Raw genomic sequence first — 21,431 nt, 5'->3', positions numbered from 1 at the left:
CTCAACAGGCTCTATCGAAACAACTCGAAACCAGAGTACGAAAGGATTTCCTTTCTAACCAGCGACGTCGCGAGAAGCACCGGTGTCTCCGGCCGCGCCATCGAAGTCCATGAGCCGGGGCTCGTCCGAGCAGATGGTAGACGCCGTCGGGGGCGGCGCAATGTCCAGCGCGTATTCCTCGACGGCCACATGGCAGCAGATGGCGGGGAGCAGCCTGGGCATGCCCGGCGGCCGCGGGCGAGCCGCCAAGAAACCGCGCGAGGCTCCCAGCACCACCGCGGCCACATCGATCCTCGACGGCCCGGCCGCTCAACTCCTCGCCTGCCGACGACAACGGTAGGTACGCCCAGCCCCGCACACGTTGTCCGGGCGACGCGTGCGCGAACCCGCGACACCCCATCTCCGCCCTCGTGACAGCATTGACGCGCGCAGGTGCATGGCGACCGCATGTTCGACGCCGACGCCGGTCACGTCACGGCCGCCCCGGAGACGTCATGGACGCGAGGAAGTCATCGGAAACGACTTTGCTCCGGCCGCCAAGTGTACGTGTTGTAGTGGTCAATATGGGCAATTAAGGAACCGTTCAATGAACCACGTTTGCGTGTTCGCTCTCGCTTTCAGTGCTTCTGAATGAAACCCGATCGATACTGACCGTTCGCGAGCGTTCGAAGACTTTTGGTACGTATTTGCGTAAGTCATCGGGACGCTTGCCATTTCGGCTATAGTTGCGGAATCGTGTGCAATGTCGGCAGTTCGCACCTACAACAGTATATATACGTTCTTCTGTACGAGGGAACTTTCGAGCATTTCCTGCCGCCGACAGCTCCGCCTTATTTTCTATCACCTGACTGCAAACATGTCGTTAATAGGGTCCACGCCCATTAATGGTCCGGTCTGCTCTCTCGCAACCAGGAAGCGGGTGACCTTAGTTACCGATGCCTAACAACATCGGAAGGCCCAACCCAGTTTCTGTTTTCGTCCAAAGGCAGCTGCACTGCGTCCAACGCCTCTATTCGCTGCCCGTGTTGGCGCGCATCCAGCAGACAGCGCGCTTAATTTTTCTGTTCTTTTTTTTTCTTCCTAGCAAGTTTGAAATCCCAGCTGAGTGCGCACGCGCGCTAACGCAATGGACCCAGCGTATATATCTCGTTTAGACGTGCGGCGCAGCGTGGCCTTGGCCGGGAACGTGACTTAAAAGACCAAGACAAACAGAAAAAGCACAACCCGTTCACGACGTTGCTGCCTCATCGGGACCCGCTCGTTGCGTCAACTCTTCGCGCTGTGCAAGCGAGGAACTTATTTCCGGGTGCCAGCCATTAAAGGGGGCGGGACAAGAATCGATACCGCCTCCACTCTTCCAACCTGAACGAACGCACGCTTCGTGCGCATCCTAAAGCACTCCCACACTTTTCGTTCTCTACCGTTGCGTAGAAGAGGTGCGCACCTGCTCCAAGGACCACCTGTACCACGTGACCACGGGTGGTACGTCCTCGAAAGCACCCACTTCCTTTGTTACCAAACAGCGCCTCATATTTAGTATTTGCATACGGCTTTCTAGTCCAGGAAAATCGCCTTTCTAGGAATAAAGGCACGCTGCTTGATATTAAGTGTGTTGTCATGGTCCTGCAAGCGTTGCACTATAGCGTGCAAACTTCCTTTTCGCATGTTGTTTGTCTATTGCCGGCACCAGAAAACTGACGACCATGGCATTGAGCGGCTCTCCTACATAGTTATCGTGCGAGCATCCATGTAACAGCACTCCCAATATATGCTTTTACAGCAAAACTCCGACAACAACGTCTGAATGTGCCTGCGAACCGCTTGCGCAGCAAAGCAGGCGGCCCCAAGTAATTATAATTATAATAATAATAATTGGTTTTTGGGGAAAGGAAATGGCGCAGTATCTGTCTCATATATCGTTGGACACCTGAACCGCGCCGTAAGGGAAGGGATAAGGGAGGGAGTGAAAGAAGAAAGGAAGTGAGAGGTGCCGTAGTGGAGGGCTCCGGAATAATTTCGACCACCTGGGGATCTTTAACGTGCACTGACATCGCACAGCACACGGGCGCCTTAGCGTTTTTCCTCCATAAAAACGCAGCCGCCGCGGTCGGGTTCGAACCCGGGAACTCCGGATCAGTAGTCGAGCGCCCTAACCACTGAGCCACCGCGGCGGGTGGAATGACGGTTCTAGCATACCCGCCGCACGCGCAGTTGGGCCCCTGCGTAAGCGGAATGTGGATCGCGCTATCCTGTAATGTAATCGACGATGCACTGCCAAAGGCTTACTTCGCTAAGCAGTTTTCATTTTTGTGTGTTTCGGAAACACAGACGGGGGCTTTGGGCACTAAACGAGTGCACCTACCTTCCACGTATTCGCGTGCAGAAATGGTTGATAGCAGTCTCGGCAAGGTTCTCGCCGTGACCATAAGCATGACTTTAACAATGACACGAGACGCAAATCCGCTGGACCGACAACGCGCGTTTGCAAACCGAACTCGCGAATGAGTGTCAAGGTCAACGAGGCGGACTGAGCATACGGCCTCGCGTCGGCCTCTGGGAAGCAGTTTATAGCAGCCTGTAACGAACAAGGTTAAAGAAAGCTGCACGGCAGAACATGTACAACTTGCACGCAGTGCCAGACACGGCTCATTTGCAGAAATCCATGAGCGCGGACACTAAAGATCCCCCCCCCCCCCCCCCCCCATCGCCGAACCTTCCTCAGCTAGCGCTAAGGACGCCCACCACGGAAATGGTTAATGAGCCGTGAGCGAACTGAATTCGGTTTTGCCAAAAAACCTACTGGCAAGCAGCACTGTGAGCATGCAAGCTTTACAGAGTTAGCGGTTAATGCAAGTCTCTCCTCCTCCCCCCCCCCTCCCCCCCCCCCCCTCGTGAAGATTTCATAGTCGGCGTCCGCGTGGCATGACGTCATCGCATAATGCGGTCAGATAAACCACTGTCATCGGTGATATGAACGCCTCTTAATCACGTGCTTGACTCGTGTCACGTTACGAGAACGCCTCAACATGCTTTTAAGTCACGCATATGAACGCAGTTTAAACACGAAAGTCGCCTAATCAACGGTCTGGGTCAAAATAATGTTCACTAATCTGGACGGCTCGCATACATGGTTAACAGACGTTTTTAGCACACCGGAGACGTGCTAGCGGATATGTATACTAATTTACCGGACCCCTCCTATACGCACGCGCACGTGCTTGAGACGGCCGATCCAGTGGTTGGCCTTCGGGACACCACGGCACAAAACGACAGCTGTAGCCAAACACTGCGTTGATCGAAAAGTCTACGCAGGCGTTCCAGAAAATTTCCTTTTTTCCGACAGGATAGAATGCAATTCACACGGCGGAAGCTCGGCACAGTGCACTCCCACAAGCGCCAGGCCTTCCTTACATGGACGATATTTTTACTGCGCGTTAAGGCCTCTGACGTGCGCCGCACGGTGTGCTACGGGAAAAGGCAACTTCGCTTTCGTGAGCCCGGCGTGCCGTAGATTCCCTATACTGCACCCGTCTCCGCAACCTGTATTTGGTTTGTTCTGCAGGGTCTCGTTTCATTGATAGAATAACGTTTTATGAGGATGGCCGGAGATTAAAAAAAAAACGGCATGTACTTTTTACATTCACATTTTATACACGGGATCATTAACGCGCTCTCCTCTCCTTACGTGCAAGGTAAAGGCCTGAAACGGTGTCCCGACTCCATATGACACCCTAAAAGGCAGCTGGAGAGTGGCGCCACAAAGCTTCCCCGCAGTCCACCACCTTACACGTGCGTTATCCTGCACAGATAGCCCATGCAGGAAGCAAGAGATAAGCACCATATCTCCGCGCCGCACGTCACAGATAGCACGTACAAGAAACAAGCGTGTGACGCGCGTGCTCGTCACGAAACGGCCGCTGGCGAAGGCGACGCACGGAAAGATATCGGAACGAGCTTAGCACATGTTTAAAGGTCAAGGTTTCAAGTGCAACATCGCTGCGGTGGGCTTCGGCGGATATAGTTGACGTCATATGCTACGGTCGCAACTCTTCAAACACCCGCACGCCCCGTGATCGAACGCGACACTGTAACGCGAAATCTGTAGTTCTACGAATCGTATCTTTAACGACCGCAAGTAATGCCAGAACGGCTGCTTTTAGTTACTAGTGGCTCACGAGTACGGTACGCGCACCAATCCGCATTTTTCAATAAATAAGTAAATAAATAAATTGATCGATCGATCGAGTTAGTCAATCACCTAACGCAGACCACACAGGCTGGCTGCATTTCGAAAGGGAATTCTATGGTCAAGATAAACATTCATCTTCACTTCAGCAAAACGAGGAAGCTGTCCGACATCATTTCTTTTTCTTCTGTCAGATTTGAGTATGACACAGCGCGTACCGAAGGTGCGAATTCGCGCAAATGCAAGCAAACAAAATAAGCTCCAGAAACACCTGAAAACTTTGCTGTCAACTTCAACGTCTAACTCACCGTCTTCGTCAACCTCGATTGCCAGGTAGGGCTCGTTTAGGCTGTTGAAGAGCTCCTTCGTCTGGAAAAGATAAGAAGCCAACCTTATTTGCACCATTTTTTTTTTTTGCACCAATCTCATTTGAACCAATTTTGCATGCGGCGCGAAGTCGTGCCGCGTGCAAAAAAAAAACTCCATGCGGGCCAGGTTTTGGTGAATTACAATCAGCGATCCAGAGCAGCTCTCCGGATCGCCAACTGGAATTCGCCATCAAACTTCCCAGAGTACCCGGGTTCGAACCCGACCGCGGCGGCTGCGTTTATACGGAGTCAAAACGCTAAGGCGCCCGTGTGCTGTGCGATGTCAGTGCACATTAAAGATCCCCAGGTGGTCGAAATTATTCCGGAGCCCTCCACTACGGCACCTCTCTCTTCCTTTCTTCTTACACTCCCTCCTTTATCCCTTCCTTTACGGCGCGGTTCAGGTGTCCAACGATATATGAGACAGATACTGCGCCATTTCCTTTCTCCCAAAACCAATTATTATTATTATTAACTTCCCAGCGTCGACACTGAGCTTGAAGGCACCTTCGTGTCAGGCAAACAGTCATTGAAACCAATAAAAGAATGGGGAAATCAGGATGAATATAGAAAAAAAAACAAAGCAAAGGTTAATTAGGACTCATAAGGAAGGGAAAAGCGCCATAGCTCTCGCCTTGGACAGATTCCAGAATCCCGTTGTAAGGGGACGCAGGTCGAAGGTGAAGTGAAAATGAGAGTACCGGGGCTGGGAGAAACTATTTTTTAAATTCTGTTTTTATTAGTGTCAGGGTGTTATTTTTCCAACCAGGGGGCAGCAGTTTTTTCCCTTTTTCTTCACTGCACATTTTCGTTTGGTGAAGACGAACCTCACTTTCCAATGCGCTAGGGGCACGGCAGATTCAAACAGGTGAAATGTGTAGAATTCACAGAACTCGATTTATGCCACGAAAGGGACATGTGTTGCTGTTTTCTTCGTGTGTCAGCGTTTTGATACACGGATGGTTTCGCGTGCTTTCTGACGGCGTGCTTTTTTTGCCTCAGCTGATCACCGACATAAGCCCTTCAAGTTGTGTATTGGGTGCAGAAAAAAAAAAAACATTTGGTGCTTCCATGTCGCTTTCAACGTGTTCAGGGCACAAGACGGCTGAAGACTTGCTGGAACAATAAACGATACAAAACTGCCGAATTGCGGCAACATATGTTTGTTGTTAATGTGCGATTAATACTTTTATGGCAACTTGCAGGAACACTTTCAGGCCAAATCGAAGTAACCGTGCAACATGCACTTCAGCGAAGATCGATTGCACGACGAGAATGATCAATGATATTTATTATGCGTGTACCGAGCACGAAGCAAAGAACAAGAAGCTAGCTGGCCCATTCTAAACACGACAAGTCAGTGCAGAAGCAACGTCACGTCAAGTAGCTGTCCACTACTGAACAAATGAACACAGAACACGCACAGTGAGGGCCCGCCTACTCAATGGAAGAGCCGACAGGTCGACAGCGCACTAAGTGAAAGGGCACCGGTTTCTACATCGACCGCAAGCGCAGACGGTGTCGGCTTTAATGATTCAGCCGTACCGACCCTTTCTTGGAGAGGGAGCAAACATGCCTGCGCCAGACGGATCCAGGATTTCCCGGCGCCAAGCCCTAGGAAGAAGCCGTGTGCGCGGCAGTGTCCTTGAAGGGTTTCTCGCGAACCGCGCAGTGCGCTTTTGTACATATAGCACTGGCCGCGTCAAAACTCAATTTTTTTAAGCCGTAGCTCTGAGATAACAGCGTATTCCGGCGAACGGGACGCCACATTTAAAAGACATTGCGCAATTTTATAACCGCGTTTTCCAAATCAGTCGCAAAAGGTGCGGCGGAAACGCCGAGCTCGGACAGCGTAGTAGTATACGTGCGCACACAAGGCGCAGCTGTCGTACCCCGCCGCTCCATTTTAGCCTGAACTGTCAACATCTGCAACACATGTTCACGCCCGCCGAAAAATCTGAACGAAAATTTGTTATTCAAAGAAAAGACCGACTAAGCAGGCCTGGAATGTCAACGTACGATGCACACAATTCGCGGGTACCAATACTGGATGTTGAGTTACGACCAGTCAGGCTTGACACGCATTACGGAAACATTCAGTGGGACAAAAACTTAATACGCCATTTGTTCTGAGCTAGTTAAAAACACGAGACAACCAAGCTGGACGGGAGCCGTTGGCAATTTTCCGCACATGTGGAGTCACTTAAACGGCAGTGCCAAAACGGTCAAACTTTCAAATTAGTACCGAGTTGGAGCATTCTGACGAAATCGACCTCTAATGGAAGTAAGCAAATAAAATCACGATGTTATTGTACAAAAAATCTTACCTGTGCGCATGTCGGGTCATCAGAAACGCTGAAGATGACCACTTTGTTCCCTTTGATAATCTTCTCTATTGTGTCCTTTGGGTCGGTGCCATTGTGAATCGGCGGCATCGTGCTCGCTTCAGCACGGTACACGGCCCGCGAAAGCCACACAAATCTGCGATACTAAACGCGTGCAGAGCGGGCTGACATGGCGAGAAGTGCCAGTATGAATGAAATTCCCCCACACTTCTGCCCGCGAATAGGCCCTGGCGCGGCAGAGCGCGCGCGAAACACGTTTGCGAGCAACGGTGCGCTGGCGCAGTCGGCAAACGCGAACAAGTACGCCCCGTTGCTGCAATCTTCCTAGAAAAACGAAAAGCATCGCGCACGACGGTGGCGCCATCCGGCCCGAGCTCTGGGAAACCAACAGGGGCACGCCCGACATTCCCACGCTTACTTCCGCTGTTCAATGATTCATAGCGCTGGCAACCATGCAGTTTACGTCAGCGCTACGTCAGATTTACGCAATTACTGACGTCATTGCATAAGAAAAAAGGGTACAAACTTGTCGCGCCACCTATGACTGACTGCCGCAACCTGTAAGGAGCATTTGCCATTCTTCAAAGCATAGAGCTACTACTACCAACACAAAGTCAGGCGCCAAGTAACAGCCGTAAACTTGTTTTGCAGCTCGCAATATCCACCTGGATGAAACAACGCTCTGATGGTTTTTACCAGACTGTGCGATTTATGAAGCGAGCTTTTTCGGCGTAACCAGAATGGAAAAACGAAGTTCATTTCCGTGCACTGAGGGCTCTCAGTTTTCGGGTTTTATTTGTTTAGGAACTCGGGATGGTGGGGTAAAGTCGGCATAATTCGTTTTTTTTTTTTTGCTATTGTTCCTAGCGAAAATATTAGACTATTTGCACTTGTTTTCTTGCAGGACAGATATTGCTCTATTTTTGGTTCAATAATTATTTTCGTATCAATCGTCTAGAAATAGGTTCCATCAAGACACGCTTTATGGAAACGAACATTTTTTTTCCCTCTTTCTTACTACGTCGTCCTCCGAGAACACCATCCCCATACTTGCGCACCTGACCTGAAACTGTCTTCGTGCGCTGCGAAAATGTTCATTCGATATCATAGACTTTCTTCTACGTACACTAGCTAGAGGGAAAGACGGCGACTCTTATTTTCATAGAGCTACTACTTCTTTTCATCCATCATGAACGCCCCAGGCATGCCGGGAAGACAGCACATCGGATTGACATCTAGTGGCTTGTTGACTATTCTACGGATTGGATTTTCTTTGGCTCTTCAGTTTCGTTTTCACCAGTGTAGAGTAGTTTTACTTAAGCTTTATGCACTCAGTTGTTGCGTAGTGCAGCTACGCGCGCAGTTCATTTGGGATCCGAAGGCGCTTGACTCGAAGCGAGCTGAGCGCAGTGTCTGCGTTTGCCCCCTCACTGGAACCATTTACGCAGCAAGCTGTGTTTTGCTCAGTGGGAACCGTGCTACCTGTGCATTGGAATGTGAAAGAAGGGAACAAGTTTTTTTGTGTGTGTGTGTGTGAACTGAGAACTCGGCAGTCTGCTGCTGTGACCACTCCGCACATTTCTCGTAGGAGTCTCAGAGACACTTTAAAAGCGCAAAGTACTTCGACAAGCGCAACTGTACTGTACGAGGATTGCGTTTGGTACATTTCGAAGACTGGCGGTGGCCACGCATGGCATGCAGGAATGCCTTCCACATACATGCATTAATTCACGCAAATAACCGCATGTTGCACTTGTCACATAACTTGTGGCAGGAAAGGTTTGCGCTTCATAATTCGTTTTTCTTGGCAAAATCTGTAAGCGCAGCGGCAGGACGTCAAGAGCGGGCACTTAGTGCGCGCAAACTACGATTTCTCATAGAAAAGCGGGGGCTCGGAACGTTTGTTTTTTACAATGCAAAAACAGAAGCTTCGAAAGTACAGCATTTTATGCGCTAACATTTTATTTGAAAGAATATCAGCTGTAAAGAGCGCGTCTGTTAAACGCAAAAAATTATTTTCCACGATTGGCTACATTTGGTGGCATGAAGAGACAGCCCTCTCTAGCCATGATCAAATTCAGGACCGGCTTGCTTTTCTGTTCATTTATTGCAATGTACAGTAAGCATATTTTTATTACAGGACATACTAGCTGTAACGCTCCCTTACAATGCATGTTTTGCGAAAATTTATTTCTGCAGTCGTAGTCATGTTTTAGGGCCAGGACAAGTATGCCATGCTATCTTCCCGGCATTCCCACGGTGGATGAAGTGCCCTTTACTCGCATAGACGGTGGCGCGAGCTTTCCCTCTAGATAATATTCTAAAAGGTCACATTTTAAGCGGTCATTTTCAACGTGCAGCATCTTTGTAGCAGGGCTTCGCCACCATGGGTGCAATACGAGGCTTCCGATCATACCTGTGGTCCTGCTTCTCGCACTTCAAAAATCCATTTCGACCATCTCCGATTACAAGCAACGCCTTGAAAAAAATTTTTAAAAGAGGATTAAAAGAATCGACATTTAACTAACAACACTGTCCTGGCAAAACTTATGCATCAGCTACTGCCCATGCAGTTCTTGTAGCTTGGCAAGCTCGAGAACACGTCCTTGGGGGGCCCATCTAAGGGTTGAAATCGACTTCAGACTGATTTTCAAGAAACCTACGCAGGATATGGTGTGGGCTGCAAGAATCGAGTAAATTTAAAATTGCCTTTTTTTCGAGAAAGGAAACAGCGCAGTATCTGTCTCACATATCGGCGGACACCTGAACCACGCCGTAAGGGAAGGCATAAAGAAGTGAAAGAGTAAAATCGAATTTTACCCGAAAAAAAAAAAAACCCTTTGTATACGTCCGCACCGTATCACATGCAACCATGTAGGCGCACTGCGGCTACAGCACAAGAATGCGAGAGATGAACTTCGGCGACGGACCTGCTTGTGAGACCAGTTGACTAGTCGAGGGGTAGACGGCCGCGAACGCACCACTCCTATTCCAGACAGGCTTCAAAGTTGGGTTTTCGCGTTTTAGTTGACATGTGGGAAATGTAAATCGCGGTAACGCTACTGCAGACCGCAAATAGGAGCTTGATAAACTTGATAATTGAAGATAACCTTGATAATTGAAGGAAATTGGAGTTTGATAATCAGTTATACTTATGCCTAAGATTTTCAAGGGGATGTTCAGACTGTCCGACAGCAACAATAAATCAATCAACCCAGTGATTTATGAATATTGGCTACATCGAACACATGGATTATCACCTTATAAATTACGCATAAAAGAATAGGAAAGTCATGTAGTACCCAGTAACGCTTCTAACAGAGCTCTTTGTTCACTTTCCAAGCATGGAGACAGGTCGCCTGCGCGGCCGCCGTAATACCTCCTGGTAGCGCTATGAAACCGCGCGACGATGCGCTCGCAGAGCGTGTCATGAGGTGAAGCCCACATAACGCCTAGCAAACATATGATAGCAGTGGCCTTCTTTGCTACCCGAAGGCGCTGCGGAAACCAATTACACTTCAATTTTAATCAGTGGCTATTCTGTTCATGGTGTACTGTTAACAGGATTAGATATCTTGGGAACGGAAATGGCTAGTTCCCAAGCACCGGCAGCAGTAGCTTAGATGCGAATAGGATTAGACCTTGCAATGTATCCTCGCTTCTAGGTGACACAAGCTTACCTACTGCTATTGTACAGATTGAATTATTGGTATATTGAACTCTTTCGCGATCCCCTTTGAATAGTACATCCATGCAGCTGCACATTAGTGACGTGGTCTAAACAGTGCCTCGATGTCAGCACGATGATGGGCGCTGTAGTACTCTGGCAGTCTACAGATCCAAGCAACTCGACCATACGATGCCTTGGTACATACATGAACAGCAAGACTGTGGTTAAGCACAGAACTATAAACGCTTTACCCGAAGGGCCACACGTCCCATTCCAATGTCAGAGGGAGCATTAAGAAGTCCTCAAATCTTTGCATCGAAATCAAGGTACCACCGCCACCATACACACACCGCTATTTAATACAGCAGGAAACTTGACCCACAAGGGGAGGCAGCAAGGAATATCTGTTTGCATATACTCCTTATTCAGTGCTTCCACAGCTGAAAGTGGCCACAGCAGCTTTCAGGTGCACAGGCAATGTAGCATCACCAGTTTCAATATGCAGTCAGATTGCTTGGCTTAGAGTAGTGCCACACAGCACAGCCTATATGCCAAGGCCCATAACTCCCATATTTTTGAAAACTTCCAGGCTATTCTCAAATTACACTAGAATCCACCATTCCAGACAATAGGCAGTGGGCACAAACGCAGTTACTTTCACAACTGCACTAACCTGGTCACATTTTTTCTGCGCCCGAGAATCGGCCACAAGTGGAAGAGTCTAAATGTCAAGCTAACTCACTGCAGGATGAAATGGCTTTGTTTTCAAACCGTACCATGCAAAAAACCGGTAACTGCACTAGGCAGGCCCCTTTTTGAAATCTTTCAAGCTAGCAAGACAACTCTGGCTCCGAAATAAACTTTTCTCATCCCTTCTGTTACGTTCCTGGCGCATTGATGAAAACAACACATCTGCCACCGGCATAAAAAATTTTATGGCTCAGACAGTTTACACAACATAAACGGCTAAAAGGCTCAATATCAAGGACTAGCATACACAATGCCACTGTACAGTCCTCTGCTACTATGCCAAAACCAAGCAGCACATCTCCAAGTAAAGCCAAAAATCTTGTGTACATGGAGCACCGTGGCAGACTGAAGTATGAGAAAGGTCGAACTGTAGGCAAAGGCAGCCAGTGGTTTGGATCCTTCCACTACACATTTAGGTTGGTAGCACACAGTACAACGTCCACTGATGAGAAAGCTCAGTCAAGCGCTTGCACTTCCAGGTGTCAAAATCGCCAGTGTGGATGCAGCGCACACCTCCCAGCAGCGGAACAGTAGGGGGTAAGGCGCATTCCTCTTGCAAAAAATGGCCATTTCTAATATGAAGCGAAGCACGTACAGATAACTGTGCCATAATGTCACCACTTATCTGCGAAGGACCATTTAGACTACCGAGACCCAGACAACTTCATGCACCTTGCGTGTGCACGAGATGAAAAGTTGTTTCTTGCAACTTGACACCAATGTTCACGCTGCTGCTAAACACCTTAACTTTTGTATTTGAACTGAAGGCTGCACAAAAAGGCTAGTGAGAAGCTTAAGAGGTGTAGCGCCTCCCCTGTGGGTTCACGCTTAAATTCGGCCGTTCACCAGGATAATCCAAATATGCCATGGCGCATGTGATGCAGCAACTTGCTGTGAATTTCTTGTAGCTGGCCCACTTCCTTTGATATCAATACTTCCCTGTTAAAACAAATCTTCCATCTGAGAAAGACTCCTTGAAGCAAATTTGTCACCATTCGACGCCAGTGAAAATTCACTAGCTAGAAAAAAACAGATCAAGATCAGCACCACATAACACAAAAAATGGAATTTCAATGGAAATTTATTGTCTTTAGCAAAAGAAAAAAAAGTTGCAAGCATGACCCTCACAAGTCTTTACGTTTCCAAACGTACACTACACTTATTGCCTCATTAAAAAATTTACACATTCAATCAACTTCATTCTTTATTCCATACAAGCACTTTTGAAACTCCACAGTTCCTAAACAACAAAAAGAGAAGGTAAGCAGTGCCATGAGCTGCGGCATCACTGGTGAAGAAATTGGTATCAATATATAAATACAAAAAACAAGAGGCTGGTCATGAAAATGGTTACAAGAGCAGAGATGGACACAACGCTGGCACTAGCTTTCAGAGAGAAGGTCCTGCCATGAGAAACCAAGCTAAGTGGGCACCGGTGCCATTTCCACCAACTGAAAGAGAACAGAGTTAATGACATTAGAGTGCAAGCAAGCTGTACCAATCTTTTGAAGAAGAGAAAACTGCAAATACTGTGCATTATTTCATGCTTACTCCACATGCAAGAACCTCCCTGTTCGCATATAATTTAAGGTTATTTACGTCTAAGATTTCACCCCCAATGGCCCCTTTATTGCAGAAAGGTAAAAAAACTGGGAGATTTTGACGATTTCTGAAAGTCAAAGGAAAAAAAATCGCAGGTGTACGAGTAAACTAAGAAAAATTAAAAAATCCTTTACAATTTGACCATGCAGCACTACAACCACGGAAATTTTAGACTTATGCTGCCCAAGTTAGCTTTCTGCAGGCATCCTCTGCATTTCTGGCAGCCAGCAGTTCGATTGATATGAGAAATATATTGAAAATACAGGAAAATACTTTAATTAGGTTTATGCAATTCACCTAATTCTGCAAGCAAAAATGGAAATTAACATTTTTACACGACATTTGACTTAACGGGCATTACAGAGCTGAAGGAGTGTGGGGACACCATATTTTTTTTTAAGTAAACATCGATCACCACGTGGAATTCCCCCGTGCTTTGTAAATCATTTATAACTCAATTTTTTTCTCTCAAGCAGCACTGGTTTCAGTTCCAACAGTAAAGCTGAAGCTATGATGTGAGAGCTGAGATTGAGGTCATGCAATGTGATATCTTTGCTTCGTCATTTTAATTCTCCGCAACTGTCCATGTGCAAGCACACAAGCCCGTTACAGATCAGGAACGACATAGCGGGAACCCACAATTACATTATCGAAATTTTGTATGCCTTATGTGATCTCAACCCCAGCTATGACATCGTTGCTACAGTACAGCTGTCGAAACCAGAACTGAAAGAAAAAAATTGTACTAAACTGCCATAGTTACATGAATATAATGCAACAATATAACGTTACTACAGCTTGTGCCATCGAAGGTGTGGAAAATGCGAATATTGCATCTCCTTTGGAAGTGGAGAGGGAGATTTCCATCTCCACTTTGCCATTAAAGGGGGACGCTGGTCTTGAAGCAGTTTTCCTTAATTTCCAACCAAAATTAATAAAACTTTGCAAGCTTATGCAGTTTTCTTGTACAGATTTCAAAAATACTGTTATTTTTTTGCGGATCAATTAGCGCTTAAGATAATTAAAAACAATGCACTAAAGTGTGCAATTACAGGAAAATAACCGCTCACCAAAACCTTACTATTTATACATTGCTAGATACCAGAAAGAATAAGAAACACTATGCTGCAAGCAGTTTTTTGACTGGATGATAATTTTTTTTAAATCAGATTTCATTTCCATGGTCAAAACATGCCAACACAGTGGTAGTACAAAATGCCATTCTAAAAAATTTCAGAGAAAGTTAAGAAATCTACTTGCAACATAGTGTGCTACAAATATCAGACTTCATGCTGAAAAAAATTTCTCTATCCTCAATAGATATTGAGATATTCGATTTCCTAACTTGACAGGAGTCCGAAATTCACACTGAGAAAATGACAAAAAACTAAGGTAACTAAATTTCATGGGGGATGATATAAAATATTAGCATGCCCATTCGCACATGGAAATGACAAACAAGCCTCAAGCATGTAATCTGAGTGACATTTTTCACCCCCCTTGGCCCTTTCTCCACGCCTGCTGCCTGTTTTCAGATGCACATTTGTGTGCTGACACCTTCCTTCAGCGCAAGTCCTTTTCTTGACTGCATTAACTTTCTTGTTTTTGGTTTACTCCTGATGAAACTGTATAGTCCTCTCAAGTTTTTTGAGTTGATTTCAAATATGCTATTAGTTTTGACATGAATAAGCAAATTAATGAGATAATTACAAAACCATTGTCTATTTCTGGGAGTCACATTGGAAAAAAAAAAAACTGCCGCCTAATTTAACTGCTACGCCGCTATTCTAATCACGGGCATCTCTGCTCAAGTCCGCCACGCGGTCCTTCGAAGGTTTTGCGTATCCGCGATAGCATCAGCTGATGCTATCATTATTTTATGCCTGACATGAAATGCACACACAGGCATACCTTCCTATGCAGCTGGACCGTGGTCACTTGGGCAACAGGTAGCGCACGTAGGGCACCTCGACGTCTTCCCCATCCTTGTCATTGCAGCAGAGCTCGAACACTAGCGCACGCACGTGGGGCTCAATCGGCCTCTGGGACACCTTCTTCACCACCTCACTCATGCTGTAGCAGGGATAAAAAGAAATAAAAGCAAAGCAATTACCTAGCCAACTCCGAAAACACTGCAGCTTCACCGAAGAAGCTCTCAAGAAGATCACAAAGCAACAAAAAGGTTGACACTACACAGTGAAAGCACATTAATGCAAACCTAAATCGAATTTCTGGATAACTCGAAATGCATGATTTGGTCTATCCACGCTCCACTGGAGTCTACATAAAATATAGCCCGTCAATTCGAACATGAATGGGTTGTGCCACCAGTAATTCAAACTACATGTTGACGCGCCTGAGCAGCCTGGGCACGCGGCTAACCAAGAAATGCTCCTGTGAGGCTGAGTCATCTCTTTGAGAGAGATGTGGAGAGGCTAAAATGGGTGAGAGGTGGGAGACGGAGAGGAGCCTATCTCTGTGCTGGCGGTGGCATGGTGACTGCAATCAAGCATTTTCCAGCCCTGCGACCATGCTCATAAGCGATCGCACACTATTCGCACCTCCGGCACACAAGTTGATGCGCCCTGAACACTGCCCACCTTAACAAAAAAAAAAGGTGGCGACTGAATATTTTCTAACACTAAAATAGGCTAACCTCCCTACCCAACTGCTTCCCAATCACAGTGCACCGCACATTCTGTTCGTTTTCGTCAGTTCGAACTTCAGGTAATTCGAACTGCGTCTGCACCCCCCGTGAAATTCAAATGAACGAGCTTTACTGAACTGTAGTTTCTGCCCCATGCAAGCATCTTACCAGTCATATATAATATTTATTCTTTTAACTGTGCATGCATACTTTCCCAAGTGACAACTGTTTATTTAAATTTGCGTGGAAACTGTGCTGCACTATAAAGACAAATCTCTTGACTAGCGTGAATAAAGTAGTGTTCATGCTTCTAAAAAAATAAAAGGGCTTGATAACAGCAAATAATAGTCCAATGTTTAGGGGAATCCCCCAAGGTGTAGTAGAAGATACATAACAGAGTAATTACTCATTAGCATCCACTCAAGTGCATCCATACAAGCTACGAAGGAAGCTGATGAGTCAATACTGATGAAATGGCGTTTCTCCTGCCACGATAAAATTCTTGCTTTTACAAGAACATGGTAGAAGATTGTACCTGCAAAAGCAGGGTGCTTAAAAACAAAGCAACACTAAAGCCCTTAATTTCAGCACATCTATCGTAACGAAAAAGCAGCCTGTCATGTCTAACCACAAACACCAAATATGCAGTTCTTTCTCAGTGTGATGAGAATCTGACTCCGCCATACAAAACAGCTAACCTGATCTGCTAGATTAACGAAAATGAGGCTATGAAATTTTAAAGAAATTTGATATATGAGAAAACACACAAAAAAATTACTGATGCAAACCACTGTGGATGTTCCAAAGCAAGGGCTAGGACGGATCCAGATTAGAACACCAAAATCCGTCTGCATAAATGCAGTGGAGATTCACTTGCTGTTCCCACCATATCCACAGTGCAAGCTCAATTTTGAGGACAGGCATCCCTACTACTAAGTGGGGTTCTGTTCTAAATGCATACTCGGTCGGATTCCATGTTTCAAGCAACACCCAAACAGAAAAATCACAGGGACACCTAATTACGCATGTTGGCTCGCCGATAGCACTGGAAGCTGGTGATGCCTTTATACACATAAAGCTTTATGTCATTCTTTCATGGCTGTGTTTGCAGACCTCCCCATGCCTGTCTGCACACAACCAGACACCTCTTTGGGTCCTCTAGCTGGTGGTTCTATGTTTCCCTTGTGTCCAGTGGTGGCGAAATGGACGAAATGAAGCTACATAGAGATGTATAGTTCGTCACTTCTGGTCCACTGACGTCATTCCCAGTCCAGGGGATTAAGAGACAAAAGGACGAGTTTTTTTTTTCATTGACGGGGCCTCTAATGCTATCCCACTAAAAGTGGTGCAAGTGGCTATTTATGGCACCGCTCAGCCACGAGCATTACTTCAATGTATCACTAAGAGACTTTCATTACTCAATGAAACCGCCCACTCGCAGATATTTGCAAGACAAGAACATGAATAATACAGGGTTACTACTATAAGCCTGTAATGCACAGTACGGATTTTCTGGATGAGCATGCTGCAAGCATATTCACACTGTTAAGAGTTGTATCAAAAAATATTAGGTACATGCCAAAAGTGAATTTTCAGTTTGAAGTAAATAAGAAGCGAATAGTTTGAGACTGCAAATGTAGCAAAAAAAAGAGGCAATTTGTTATAGCTCAGTAGCATACACCTCAAGACAGTTTGAAAAATTCAGCAAGGCAACTGGAAAAATAAAAATAAATGCCTTCAAGCTTGCGTCTGCCAATGTTCAATCAGCAGCAAGCCAAAGTGCACTTAGCATCAGTCTCGTGCCCTTACCAAACAATTCTTCGTAGGCTGGCACTTTTAAATTTCAACAGATGAAACTCAAATTTTGGACGTGATTCATGTGCCAGGTTTGCAGGGCACCAAATCACTCATCCTAGAGTCAGTGCATAGCCATGGCCGAAATTTCACACGCATCAGCAGTTTCTCCCGACCCTCATTCGCATAGCATACGGTCATGTCACCGAACTGCACACACGTGATTGCACGTTCGTACCCCTGCAAAGAGGCCACGGCCATTCTTCCGTTACATGAAAACCAAAAGAAAGGCATCACTGGCTTTGAAGTTGGCATCCAACGGCACCGACTGAACGCTTGCATCTGGTCTGTCAGTAGTACTTCAATCTTTTCTCTCATCTTAAGTGTTTTGGGCCTTGTGTGCGGCAAATGCATCGCAACTCCTGCCATGGCGTTTGCTTTTGGCTTCTGGGTTTTGTCCCGTATATCACGTGTGCTTGTCGATGACTCGCTGAATAGTGCAGCAGCCGAAGGATGCGGCTGTCATGTTGCGTGCACAACGCATGTAGACATCCATAGTAGTGCAATCGTGTGGGAAGTTGACTGCATTTTCCAACAACTTATTTTACCGAATTTTGAAATACTTCGAAAATATTTGACACTTTTGAATACTGGTGTTGACTCTGAAGCCCGAAATATCACCTTACTCGCTTCGGTACCTGCAACGTTCTAATATCCCCACAACCCTACAAAACCACCACAGAAGAAAAGGAAGTCTCCTTCTAAAAACTATACGGACAATGCCCATCTTCCTGCGTTTGTTCTGCTATTGTGCAACTACTGACAGTGCAAGCCTGCTCTCACTATGCAACCCATATTTAAGCAATTTTTTTTAAAACACACGACTGTGCTGAACTTCAGTTAGCCTGTTTCATTACTGACACCAGGTACAACACTCACATAAGCTTGAGACGCTCCTCCACCTTGGCAGGAGGCATGAAAAATGAGTACAACATGCAGACTCCCTGGGACAGCATGGTGATCTCGAGGCCGTGCTCGTTCTGCAAAAATCAAGATACACAAATGCTCATCTCATTTGTTTCCTCCTGTGCCCTTGTCCTAACCATGACTATTCCCCCCCCCCCCCCCCCCCCCCCCCCCCCCCTTGTTAATTACCATCAACTGGGCGAAAAATCAACTCTGCTATGCCACAAAATAGAAGAATGGGCCTGGGAAGGGACAGAACAGTACCTACCTTGAAATAGTCAATGAACTCTCGGAGGGTCATCTCCCCTTTCACTTCAAAGCGGTCCCAGAGAGTGAACTCTTGGTCACCATACTGTTGGGAAGTGAGGAGGAAGAACTCAGTCACGGTGCTAACGCAGGGGATACAGACAGAGCACAGGACACCCAGGCAATAACTTATAGTGCATGCGCAGACTGGCCAGAGGAAGGCCTCTACACAAAGGATGCAAAGTTGAAACTGTGCTGAATGAATCTGCTTTGCCTGTTGCTTGCTTAGCTGGTTTATGCGTATTCAGGCTTGCACCAGCTTTGCTCGTTTACTACTCTCCACCTGCCACCATGGTGGCTCAGTGGTCTGCCACTGAAACCAAGGATGCAGGATCGAGTCCTGGCCGCGGCGGTTGCATTTCGTTGACAAGAGGTGGTTGTTGAGGTAAAAAAAGGGTGCTGTAACTCCTCGCTTCATCGTAGAAACCTCAACTGTGCCGTCAGGGAAGGAATGAGAAGAGAGTGAAAGAACAGGGAACGAAGCACCGCAGTCGAGGGTTCTAGAGCAATTTTGACCACCTAGGGATCGTAACCCGTAGAGTAACTTAACTTTCCACCACACACAAGTGCATCTTGCATTTCGATGCGATATCAGTGCATGCTAAGAACCGCAGGTAGGCAAGATCAATCCAGAGCCGTGCCCAACAGTCTCTCATTGCTCATGTACCCCTTTGGTATGCAAAACTCCACATACCGCCAACATTATTACTCTCTGCTTGCAAATGTTGAAAACCAGGCAGCGAGTGCAGTGCACCACACTGTTCTTGGAAATGCACCATGCTCCCATTATCATCTCTGGACACATTCCCCATGCTAGTACAGAGAAGAGGTCTTACCTTAATTTTCTTTGCGGCTACAGGTTCTGAGAATCCAAAGAAATGGCAGTGCCAGATTGACAAAGCCATTCTTGTACAGCTCCAGCTTATTGTGCCCCTGAATCAGCTGCAACCAAGAGTGAATATGAGCTAGGTTTTAGTCACAAACAAGGAAAGAAAAAGGCACAGATGCACTCATGGCTCCACTTTTCTATAGGATATTCTTAAAACGGTAAACGAGGTCAGAGTCATGATAAGATGCAGCTGAGAGCTCCCCCTCAATGCCCAGGTGGGCTCTGGCGTAATGCGTAGTAGAGCTAACCGCTCTCGTCTCAATGCTTCCTTGGAGGGCAATGAGAAGGCCATGGTGTTCAATTACATTTGAGTGGTAGCCACACATGCCCAATCCCTGCAAAATATGCCCCATCATTTCGGTCAGGTCTCTGCCACCCCCCGATTACATTTCCCTCCCCCATCTTGCTACTAAACCTCATAGCAGAGAACAAGACAGCTGAACAGACTAACAAACACAGCACTGTTGTCAGCACCTAACTGTGCTCTCTCTCTCAGCTCCACTGGGTAGCACTACAAAGATGGAGAGGGGGCAGCACCTTGTACAGCTCAAGGCAGACTAGGCCAGCGACAAGCGAAGTGGTGGTGGCAATGGCTGGGATGATCTTGCCGGCGATGAGCTTGCTGCGAAGCCGGTCGGCAGGTGAAATCTTGTAGTTTGTCGCACGCAGGTTTGAGGCTGCCACAATAAAGTCCATGTGGAAGTTGGTGTCATCATCCTTCTCAAACTCCAGCGGCGCCAGCTTCACGCTCGCCAGCGACGACGGTGTGGGCAGCTCCTTCTGCAGGATATTAACCTCTCCTGGTCTGGAAAGCACAAAAGGAGAAACACAGGTGCGACCATGTTATATGAGCAGCTACAAGCACCTGCTGACTGACCAAGTGACACTTTCCTATGAACATTTAGGAGCAGCTGCATGACCAATTGCCATAAATTCAACGAAGACCAGCAATCCCATTTGAATGCCAAATTGCAAACTGTACACATACTGACTATCACAAACATTTCCCACTGCTTTGGTTACACCCCACAACCCTCTCTAAGCAATTGCAGAATTGCTAGCCATAAAAAAATGGGTACCACTACAAACAGCATTGTTTGGCTTGACTTCTCTGTTCAGTAATAGCTAATGCAGTGCAAATATATGCATAAATTACAATGCAAAAATTTAATATGATGATGATTCTTCATGGTGCAAGGGCATCTGCAGCCAAAGTGCACCATGGTGCAAGGTATTTTTTTGTTTTGTTTAAACAAGGTGGAATCAGCCCCATTTCCCAAGTATTTCCCCCCAAACAAGCAGAGCACCATGCCAGGGGAAGCTTGTACCCATTGTATCACTGGCAGGTACCCGGCGGCACTGGGAATCGAACCCCGAACCTCCTACATGCGAGGTGGAAAATAATTTAATTACTGCTACGAAATAAAAATGAGTGATGCCACCATTACTCCCACAGTTTGATCTTGTCCTATTAAAGCTAATCACCTACAGCACTTCAAGGATACTAAGCACAGCTGTTTGATGTCAAACATGACACCGCCAGAGCCACCGGCAGACTCCAAATGCCCTTTCATGACATTCCAGCTAGGACGAAACAAAGTAAGGGGAAGGAGGCAAGGAGCCAGACGCACCGGTGGGCCCGCCGGAATTCTGTTGTGCCTCTGCATCTGTGACGGCAATGCGCACTTCCTTGTCGTGGCTCGAACCGTGGAACATTGACCAGTTTGAGGATGCGGGCAATTTCTTCCCGGTCAGTGCACTTTGAGAGGCCAAACATGGCTGCCCGCAGGTTGGCTGCAGCCACCACGTAATCCATGTGCAAAGGTCTGTATTTCAAGGGGCAGAATAGAGTGAAGGAACATATGTGAACATACCGGAGGGGAAGCAAAGTATCACCTTGTCTGAAAT

At 46.8% G+C, this 21,431-nt stretch overlaps 2 protein-coding genes and 1 long non-coding RNA gene across 4 annotated transcripts in view; 1 reads left to right on the top strand and 2 right to left on the bottom strand.

Moving 5' to 3' along the window:
* Nucleotides 1–7,214, bottom strand: part of LOC144098734 (thioredoxin reductase 1, cytoplasmic-like) — a 29,360-nt gene extending 22,146 nt beyond the window's left edge. The window contains exons 1-2 of one of the 2 annotated variants that reach the window (XM_077631575.1): nt 6,882–7,214; nt 4,495–4,555 (exon numbers count right to left, since the gene is read on the bottom strand). In XM_077631575.1, coding sequence (XP_077487701.1) covers nt 4,495–4,555; nt 6,882–6,989 — 169 coding nt within the window. In that variant the 5' untranslated portion in view covers nt 6,990–7,214. Of the gene's footprint in view, nt 1–59; nt 223–4,494; nt 4,556–6,881 lie in introns of those variants that run through there. The other variant, XM_077631576.1, reaches the window with a different exon arrangement.
* Nucleotides 221–20,111, top strand: LOC144098737 (uncharacterized). The gene is made up of 3 exons (XR_013307233.1): nt 221–336; nt 433–542; nt 20,020–20,111. It is a non-coding gene; the product is annotated as an uncharacterized LOC144098737 (long non-coding RNA).
* LOC144098738 (ubiquitin-like modifier-activating enzyme 1) overlaps nt 12,632–21,431 on the bottom strand; it is a 58,682-nt gene continuing 49,882 nt past the window's right edge. The window contains 10 exon segments of the mRNA XM_077631578.1: nt 12,632–12,770; nt 14,833–14,994; nt 18,302–18,402; nt 18,597–18,680; nt 19,471–19,512; nt 19,514–19,576; nt 20,061–20,314; nt 20,317–20,328; nt 21,155–21,209; nt 21,211–21,349. Of these exon segments, the coding sequence (XP_077487704.1) occupies nt 14,856–14,994; nt 18,302–18,402; nt 18,597–18,680; nt 19,471–19,512; nt 19,514–19,576; nt 20,061–20,314; nt 20,317–20,328; nt 21,155–21,209; nt 21,211–21,349 (889 nt within the window). The 3' untranslated portion in view covers nt 12,632–12,770; nt 14,833–14,855.

Source organism: Amblyomma americanum, chromosome 7 (assembly GCF_052857255.1).
Source record: "Amblyomma americanum isolate KBUSLIRL-KWMA chromosome 7, ASM5285725v1, whole genome shotgun sequence".
NCBI lineage: Eukaryota > Metazoa > Arthropoda > Arachnida > Ixodida > Ixodidae > Amblyomma > Amblyomma americanum.
The sequence above is the reverse complement of the archived record's forward strand: the minus strand, read 5'-3'. Positions and strand labels throughout refer to the sequence as shown.